At 58.7% G+C, this 8,787-nt stretch overlaps 1 protein-coding gene across 21 annotated transcripts in view; it reads right to left on the reverse strand.

Annotated features, from left to right (window-relative positions):
- MAPK8IP3 (mitogen-activated protein kinase 8 interacting protein 3) overlaps nucleotides 1-8,787 on the reverse strand; it is a 38,797-nt gene that overhangs the window by 2,284 nt on the left and 27,726 nt on the right. For 18 of the 21 annotated variants that reach the window (XM_081298504.1, XM_081298503.1, XM_081298497.1 and 15 more), the window contains 18 exons: nucleotides 8,104-8,161; nucleotides 7,468-7,620; nucleotides 6,787-6,868; nucleotides 5,371-5,501; nucleotides 5,099-5,155; nucleotides 4,845-5,015; nucleotides 4,246-4,372; nucleotides 3,921-4,016; nucleotides 3,651-3,809; nucleotides 2,950-3,115; nucleotides 1,818-2,000; nucleotides 1,552-1,741; nucleotides 1,311-1,430; nucleotides 1,160-1,240; nucleotides 1,009-1,076; nucleotides 737-885; nucleotides 203-374; nucleotides 12-125 (listed from right to left, as the gene is read on the reverse strand). In XM_081298504.1, coding sequence (XP_081154630.1) covers nucleotides 12-125; nucleotides 203-374; nucleotides 737-885; nucleotides 1,009-1,076; nucleotides 1,160-1,240; nucleotides 1,311-1,430; nucleotides 1,552-1,741; nucleotides 1,818-2,000; nucleotides 2,950-3,115; nucleotides 3,651-3,809; nucleotides 3,921-4,016; nucleotides 4,246-4,372; nucleotides 4,845-5,015; nucleotides 5,099-5,155; nucleotides 5,371-5,501; nucleotides 6,787-6,868; nucleotides 7,468-7,620; nucleotides 8,104-8,161 — 2,277 coding nt within the window. Of the gene's footprint in view, nucleotides 1-11; nucleotides 126-202; nucleotides 495-736; nucleotides 886-1,008; nucleotides 1,077-1,159; nucleotides 1,241-1,310; nucleotides 1,431-1,551; nucleotides 1,742-1,817; nucleotides 2,001-2,949; nucleotides 3,116-3,650; nucleotides 3,810-3,920; nucleotides 4,017-4,245; nucleotides 4,373-4,844; nucleotides 5,016-5,098; nucleotides 5,156-5,370; nucleotides 5,502-6,786; nucleotides 6,869-7,467; nucleotides 7,621-8,103; nucleotides 8,162-8,787 lie in introns of those variants that run through there. The other 3 variants (XM_081298508.1, XM_081298496.1, XM_081298505.1) reach the window with 2 other exon arrangements.

An 8,787-nucleotide genomic window follows, 5' to 3' on the forward strand; every position in this document is an offset into this window, starting at 1 on the left:
GAGTCACTCACTCTCTGTCAGGGGGATGGAGATGACAACTCCATTGCCAGTGCCCACCCAGAGGCGATTGCCCGCAATGAGTAGGGCCGTGATGCGCACAAAGGAGAAGCCGAGTTTGCCAGTTCCTGGGTGGGGACAGGAAAAGAGTGGTCAGTGAAGCCCAGCTGTGCCTGCATGCCACCCACCTGGTATGGTGGCTCACCCAACATCTTGCTGACATAGGGCTCGATGTCCACATCCTGCAGGTGCTGGTGCGTGTGGGCATGGTAGAGCCGCAGGGTAGAGTCCAAGCGGATGGATACCCACACGCCATCGCCTATCCATGCCAGCTGTCGCACCTGGCTCTCCCTCCGTGGGTGGGCATCAAATGACTTCTGCAGGGCCAGAGCAGCCTATCAGCAGGGGTTGGGGCAGGAGAGGACAGGAAGGGGAGCCTGCCCTGCCGAGCCCTGGGGCTTCCCCAGGATACAGGCCACCAGGCTTCCAGCCAGGACCTGGAGAGACCAAGCGCAGGGTGGAGGGGAGTTGTGTCCCTGACCTGTTTCAAGGGTGCACAGCAGAGGGCAGGCTCCAGGCAGAGCAGCACAGTATACAAGCTGCCCTTTATCTGCCCATGTCTTGAACAGAGGAGTAAATTCTCTTAGCCATTTCCTCATGTGGCTTCCAGGGAGGAAGCAATGACGGCTAGCAGTTCAGTGCCCTCCCTGTGGAGCCCAGGCTGCTGGCCAGCACTTGCCTCAATCTGCATCGTCTTGGGCTGGATCACGTGCACCTTATTCTTGTAGCCACACCAGACGCGGTCGTACACGACAGCCATGCAACGGATGGAGTGGTGTGGGTGGCCCAGGTCCATCAGGTGGTAGTTGCTCAGGTCCCACTGGCCATCTGGAGAGCCCGTGAAACCTGCTTAGGCCTGGCTGGGGTGGAGGACCCATTGCCTGGCTAAAGATGGCGCTAGGACCCAGGGAGCCCTCTGGACTAGTTTCGGGTAGGGCCTCTAAGACCTACCTTCACCACGATGGAAGATGGCCAGAGTCCCATCTGCCAGAGCCACCAGCACACGGCCCTTGACATGCCTAGAGTGGGGAGATGCTGAGTCAGGCTCAGGATGGCCAGACTACCCCCCCTGCCTGCCCCCAGTTGGCCTGGGGTCCCGTACACCAGGCTCAGCACAGAGTCCTTCAGCTTGATGGAGTGCAGGCACTTCTTCCAGTGGGCCACCGCTGAGTGCACGTAGAGCCTGCGGGAGGAGGCTGTGGTGGGCGAGGGTTCCCTAGAGACCCCACCCACCCCTGCCCCAGGCCACTCACCAGCCATTCTGGGCTCCCAGCCACATGGTAGGTGCGGCACTGCTGCTCACCACCAAGGGGTCCCCACTGGGCTCTGGCTGGGGCTGTACACTGCTGCCATCTGGCTCTGGTCCGTCCTCACTATGTGAATGACAGTGGCTCAGGTGGTTGCAGATGCCTGTGTCTGCACCCTGCCCTGAGACCCTGCCCTCCCTGCTAGTCTCTCCTCCACTCCTGTCTTGCAGGACCTGAGAGAGCTCACCTGCCAGGCTGGGTGCTGGAGGGTTGGGCGGGGGCTGGGTCAGTGAAGACATGCTCTGTGAGGGGCCCAGGCCGTACTGCAGCCACCTCTGGCTCGCTGGGCCCAGGGTCTGGCACTTCTGTAGCTTCTGTGGCCTCCTCTGTGGACTGGGATGGGTTGACCTTCCCGCTGGCAGTGGCAGCCACCTCCCCTGTGGAAGAAGTGTGCTCAGCTAGGCAGAGACAGAGGAACAAGGGACCGAGAGAAAAAAGCCACCCAAGACTCACCCTGCCCCTTGTCCAGCACTGGGGTGTCCCCTCGGGAGGAGCAGTTGCTACGTGGCACATTGCAGCGGGTGGCACAGCCCACCAGGGTGATGCCAGCCAGCACGCCATCAGTGCCTGAGTCCTCAGGGTTCACGTCACTGTCCAGGAACATCTCCCCGGGTGGGTAGTCACTGTCACTGGCCGCTGTGAGGAAGTGCGGCAGCCCATCAGCCCACGCTGGGGGCCAGGCTTCCTCTCTCCCACTGGAGGTGGCTCTGGTCTCAGCCAGCCCAGCACCTGCCCCCTGATGACATCCACCCTGAGCCTGCTGTGAGGTGGGCTCCTAGGCCCAGGGGGACCGAGTAGGAGGCTCTGGTCCTTGCAGCAAGCAGCCCCAAGGTCCCACACTAGAGCTGGCAAGGCCCTCTACCCACTCCTCCCTGTGTGGGCTTGGTCCCAGGAAGTCAGCAGCTGCCACTGAAAAGCAGAGACCAAGCCCATCTCCTACACCTCCAACTCTAGAGCCCTGGGTGAGGAACTGGAGTCTGGACCCAACTAGAGGGTTACATCAGTACAAAAAAGCTTCCTCAATGCCTGTGAGTGGTGTTTCAGTTTGGCCCATGCTAGAGTCCAGGATTAGTTTTTTTTTTTTTCCTAATACCTTTATTCTTTTTTTTTTTTTTTTAATGTGGTGCTAAGGATCGAACCCAGGGCCTCGCATGTGCTAAGTGACTGCTCTACCGCTGAGCCCCAGCCCCAGTCCCCAGGGTTACTTTTTATTGTGTGGTGCTAGAGGTTGAAATAGGACCTCATGTACACTAGGCAAGAGTTCTGCCACTGAGTGGCATTCATGGAGTACCCCCACAGGCCACTTCCCGTCAGCTGGGTGTGATCCTGGCCCTCCTACAGCCAGCACCAGCACTAGGCAGAACATTGCCACCTGACAGCATCTTCCTGTACATGGGATCTAAGGTCTCACTTGGCTTGGCCACAGCCCACTTTCCACTTCCATTTCCAGCAGGCTTCTCATTCTAGTTAGGAAACTTCCTAGTCGCCCTTTGGTAGAAAGGAGGCACCATCGCCCTTGAGCACCAGCTTCACAGGGCAGTGCCCACTCATGGGTAACCCTGGTGGAGTGGGGACCAGGGCTCACCAGGGATGCTGGAGATACACAGGACGTGGGCGTTGCAGACCGTGAACTGGTCCACGACGGTGCCCGGCTGGTTGGCGTCAACGATCACCACCTTGCTGGTGGTCAGGGTGCTGGTGAGGATCCACACCCGGCTGGACGTGGCGTCCGTCTCAGGGGCCTCCTTTGCCTGTTTCAGGGCACAGGGTTCAAGGTTCAAGGGCCTCAGCTCAGGGCCACCCTGAAGCAGTAAGAGGGCCAGGGAGCTTCCAGGATCCAGTGAGCTCCAGCGCACAGGCTGTTCTCCCTGTCACCCAGTGGGGACTTAGAACCACAGCTAGAGGGCTCCTTTCCAGGACGCAGACCTAAGCTCTGAGAGGCTAAGTCCCTGGCCCAGGTCGAGCTGCAATGCGAAACTCCACAGAGCACTCTGCCCTCCCTCAGTGTCTAGCCCCTTCCTGCCTGTCCCTCTGCATGACAAGAGAACCTAGCTTCCAGAGCCTCTTCTGCCCTGGACTAAGAGGTAGTGCCAGGTCACCACAGCCACCTCCTGCACTGCTCCTGGCTCAGGGACAGTGAATTGGGAGGCAGCAGGGCCAGTACTGCCCCTTGGAGGGAGAACTATGGCCTGGATCCCCAGAGCATCTGCCTCCAGGACCCAGCCTCGGAGGGGGCACTGCCCCTGCTCTCCTCTAGATCTGCCACTCCTGGCTAGCCCTGCTGACCTTCTTCCTCTCAGGAGATGTGTGGTTGCTCTTGGGCTCGCCTTCCACTTCCCGGTCGCAGGTCAGAGGGTCACGGCCTGGCACTGGTTTGACTCCATTCCCAGAGTCATCCTCATTTGGCTTCCACCCACTCAGGTTGACACCAGCGGCACACCACAGCTGTAAGACACAGCCCAGGATCCAGGTGTACCCACCCCCCTGCTGGCCTCCTGAGGGCTGCCCTCCTCCCTGATCTGCCCGCCATCTTCTGCTGGGGTCTTCTGGTCACACCTTCATGGTGGGGTCCTTCTCCACCAGAGGGCGGCAGTACACTGGGACAGGAACATTCTTCATTCTGGTGTCCTCCTGGCCCCCGCTGGGGCTTAGCTACAACACAGCAGGTGTGTGGGCAGAGGCAGGTGCAGGCCAGTCCTGCCACTCCCACTGCTGGGCGCACACCAAAGGGGAGCTCCATTGGGAATGCAGAAGGCAGACCAGCCCCACCCAGCTGCCCTGAGCCTCCTGCCCTGCAGGCCCATGCTCCACCAGCCTAGGCCTGTCCCTCCACCCAGTGAGGCTCCCTGCTGACGCCTGGCCCTGGGCCTGCCCTCCGCACCTGTTTGTATTTGGCGGGCAGACTCCAACCACAGGCCTGCAGCCTCCCGTCATCATTGCGCACATGCTCGCGCACCTGGCGGTACTGCTCGCGCTTCTGCTCCCGCCGGGCGGAAGACGTGCACTCACTGGTCAGGAGAAAATACAGGTTTCATCTCCATCCAAGAGGAGCGGCCTAGGGCCGGCTCTCCAGGGAGCACACATGCTGGGGATCCTGCCTGGGTCTGCGCTAGCCTTCTCCCAGCCATGGGTGTGCCCTGGGCTTGGAGGTCACATCTAGCACCTGCTCCTGTCCTGAAGCCTGTCCTGCCACCCACCAGGGCTCAGCTGGCAGAGACCTACAGCTCAGGCTGGGGTGGAGGCCTGGCCAGCATCTCTCTGGTGGAGATCAAGCCTGAGATGGCTCATTGCTATAGCAAGATGCTCAAGAGCCCAGGCACAGTGCAATGCTCACTAAGGCTGGGGGGCCAGGGCACACAGCATGTGCACCCAGAGGTCATGACCCGACACCCTGGCCAGGTCTGCCCTCCCAGCCCTGGTTCTCGCTGTCCCCCTTCCCTTTATAGGCCAGAAGAGCAGCAAGACCTGTAGGATACTCACTCATCAGGAAAGAACTCCAGGGGTCGGCTGCCTGCTGAGACCGGGCACATAGCACGGCTGCGGCGCTGGCTAAAGCCAGCAGTGGTGGGAGACTTATAGTGGATGTTCACTGGCGGGTAGGAGCGCTTGGCCGGGGGCGGGCTGGAGGAGGAGCTGAAGAGGCGGCTGAAGCTGCAGGTTGGGAAGGGGGTGAGTAGCAGTGGCCCTGGGGGCTTGACCATCCACCCTCCAGGCATCCCGCCCACCCCGCTCACAACTGCCAGATGGTAGACTTCTTCTTCTCCTGGACAGATGGGTGCTCCCGGGAAGCTCTGTGGGGAGGACACACAGAGGAGCTTGCTGGCTCTCTTGCTTGCCCTGCCTGAAGGCTGCAGGCTGCTACAGGAAGGACCAGGAGCTCTTCCCCCTCAGGAGGGAGGTGCTATGGAGGCCAGCCTCATCCTCGACATGTGGGTTGTCCCACCACCCCTTGCTCAGAAACCACAGCTCAAACTAGAGACACCTGGGGAGCAGGGCTGGGGCCCACCTGATCATCTCAGTCCACCGCACAGCCTCCTGCAGCTCCATCAGCCGCTCCTTGTACTGGTTGCGCTCCATGAGCACACGGGCCATCTCTACCCGTGTGAAGCGGCGGCGCTGGGCCATGGGGATTTTGTCCTGCAAAGGGCAGAGGCACTATGGTCAGAGCAGGAGGCAGGCAGGGCTTGGACCAGCACACTGCACCTGCTGCTGGGGTGCTTGCCACCTGGGTGGGGAACGTGACCTCCAGGTGTAGGCAGACCAAAGTCATGGACATTCTTCAGATCCTCAGGTAAGTGACTATAGGAGGATGTGGACCGGGGGGGGGGGGGGAATGGCAAGTCCACCTGCTCCCATTAGGCTCCTTTTTTTTCCCAAAGCATCACATGCTGTTCTTGAGTGTACAACACAGGCAACTTTTCCTACAAGTCTCTGAACACTTGGGACAGTTCTTCATGCCTCAGGTGAAGCACAGCAGGTACTGGTCCAAGGTGAAATGCAAGGGGAAATCTAGGGAGGTGCAGCCAGCAGGACCCTGTGGTGTTTTGGTAATACTGCTGATTGAACCCAGAGTGCTCTACCACTGAATTGCACCTCTAGCTGTTTTCTATTTTGAGACGGCCTCACAAAGTTGCTTAGGACCTTGCTAAGTGGCCACGCTGGACTTAAACATGCCATCCAGCCTCCTGAATCTCTGGGATCACAGGCATGGCCACTGTGCCTGGGCAGGATGCTTCAGGTTGTGGGAGTCCCACTGGCCCCCAAGTGGGGGTCTAGCATTCTGCTCCCCACAGCTGGGCCTTGGCTATGGCAGGATGGTGCTGGGAGGCCCAGCAGAACTTTGAGAGATCTGTGGGGTGGTGGCCCTTGAAGGGTCCCTCACATGCAGCACTTGGCCTTCCCAGGTGCATACCCAACCTGAGGCCTGGGCTGTGGGAAGGCCAAGGCTGACTCCTCCTCGTTTCCACTCAAGGTCACCAGCATCACCTCCTCCTCACCATGCCCACATGCAGCTGACTGAGGAGTGGCAAGACTGTGGGGCTACGAGGTTCCAAGGCCACCTGCTCTCCTCAAGCAGGTGGTCATGTGGCCCAGGCCTGTTATTGAGGGAGGCATAGGACTCTGAGCTGGGGGCCTACTACTGCCCAGGCTAGAGGACTTTCCTTAGAACACACAGGCTCCTGGGCTGGCCTAGCAAGTGGCTGGCACTACTTCTGCAGCCTCGCTTGGTGACAGGGAAACCTGCCTATGACTGCAGAATGCATGAACAAGGACAAGGGGCTGGTGGTGGTGGGAAGGAGGCACCGGGTTCAGAGATCACGTAGGAAGGTAAGGAGGGTCCAGAGCCAGATGCAGCAAGTCCCAGGGAACCCGCCCACCCGAGCCCGCCCACCCAAGCCCGCAGGTTAATAGTGGAATATACCAATTCTGTACAGAGATAGCTGCTTACATCCTCCACCTCTTCTCTGGGTTCACGGTGGGCAGTGACAGCCTCTGACTTCACTCTGCAGGGTTAGGAAGAAATGGGCAAGGTGAGGGGACCCCAGGGACTTGGGAAGGCCCAGGTTAAGGATAGCCCTATAGGGATCCCAAAGGTGCCCTGGGCTTGGGAGGGTCCCATACCCCTGCCTCACATACATGAGGCCCAGACTTCTGGCAGCTCTGGCCAAGGAAGAGGTGGACAAAGGCTGAGCGGGGACAAGTACAAGGACACTCTTGGGCATGGTTGGTTAGGCAGGTCCTTAGCAGATCTGGCTTCTATGACCTCTCCTCACACCACCCCTCCCATCACATAGGACTCCCAATGGGCTGTGTATTCAGACCTTGAGGGTGTTAGAGGTGGGGTGTGTGCTGCCAAGGCACCTACTTCCCACCTTGATCCTCCTGAATGAAGAAGTGGGGCTGGAAATGCCATCTAAAGAAGGGACACAGAAGACAGGACCACACCTGGCTAGGTCACAGTGGGCTGGAGGGAGACACAGGGTCCACAGGGGAGCAGACAGTGAACATCCCCCAGTGGCTGGGCCTGGACTTCTGGGAATGCTGCAAGAAGAAGTGCCCACGATGGAAGCCAGAGTCCTACTGGCCCTCCCACAGCCCTCACCTCTTGAGCTCCTCTTCTAGCTCCTTGATCCGGCTTTCTAGCTTGGCTTTGGCCTGCTTGGCGGCTTCCAGCTCCCCCTTCAGTACCTCCTGCTCCCCTGACAGTTGGTCAACCTTGGCAATGAGGTCATTCTTCACCACATTCAAAGCATTTCTGTAAAGATTATTAAGAATGTGCATTAGAAGGTACATTCTAGTCAAGAATGTGGCTGAGGGAAACCTAGGAGTTTGAGGCAGGAGGATCACAAGTTCAAGGCCAGCTTCACAACTTAGCAAGACCCTGTCTCAAAATAAAAAATAAAAAGGGCTACTGATGTAGTTCAGTGGTAAAGTACCCTGGTACCAAAAAAAAAAAAAAAAAAAAAAAAAAAAAAAAAAAAAAAAGTATCTAAGGGCAGGCCAACCCACCTGACCTGGGTGCTACACTGTATGGTCACCCGGCCAAGCTTTCTGAAGCAACTGCCCAGGAGCTCTGCTGAGTCCCTCCCACTCAAGAGGGTGCCATGATCCATGTGAGCAGTCATCGAGCCCTGGGGCACACTCAGCCTTGTGGGTCAAGTCCTCCCCAGACTCCTAGCCTGGGCCTGCCTATGGCCTGGTGAGGGGCTGCCCAGTTGTGGCACAGAAGGCCTCTTACTTGGTTTCCAGAAGCTGTGAGTTTTCCAACAGCAGGTTCCCCACTTCTTTGCCCATTCCTGAAATGCAAGGGGCAGAGGTTTTCCCCAAGTCCTTCGAGGCTAGACCCGGATGCTGCCATACCTTCCTTGGGGTGACAGACTTTCCCAGGGGCCTCAGCTTGAAGGTAGGGAGACACATTGACCTTTGGGAGGCTGCAAATGCCTGTGAGCCAGGAAACCCAGGGCAGGTTCCCCACATAAGGGCCTCGAGGGGTTCTCAGAGCTGCCCCCCACAAGGAGAAGTTTGGGTGCTGCAAGCACCTGGAAAGGCCTCTGGGCATTTCCCGTCAGCATCTCCCCTCCCCAGCCCTCTGGCAACTAGGTCCAACACCAAGCAGAGGCCTTACAGAGCCACCCTTTGGAGAATGGATACTGAAGCTTCAGTGAGAGGGGACACAGACAATATCTGGGACTCAGAGAAGGGATGGCCACAGCAGCTACATGCCGCCCAAGGCTGTATGCAGGCCTGGCAGGATCTGGCCCATGCTTCAGGGTCAGTAGAAGGCAGGGAGAGCAGATATGAGGGAGACAGGGCTCCCTAGTGTCTCCTGCAGAGGAATGGGCCCTGCCCCATCAGGATTCAAGTGGACCCCATAGGCCAGGCTCCCTGCAGGCATGTTCCAGAAATTCCCAAACTGCCAAAT

Source organism: Spermophilus citellus (genome assembly GCF_964194105.1).
Source record: "Spermophilus citellus genome assembly, chromosome: 6".
NCBI classification, from domain to species: Eukaryota; Metazoa; Chordata; class Mammalia; order Rodentia; family Sciuridae; genus Spermophilus; species Spermophilus citellus.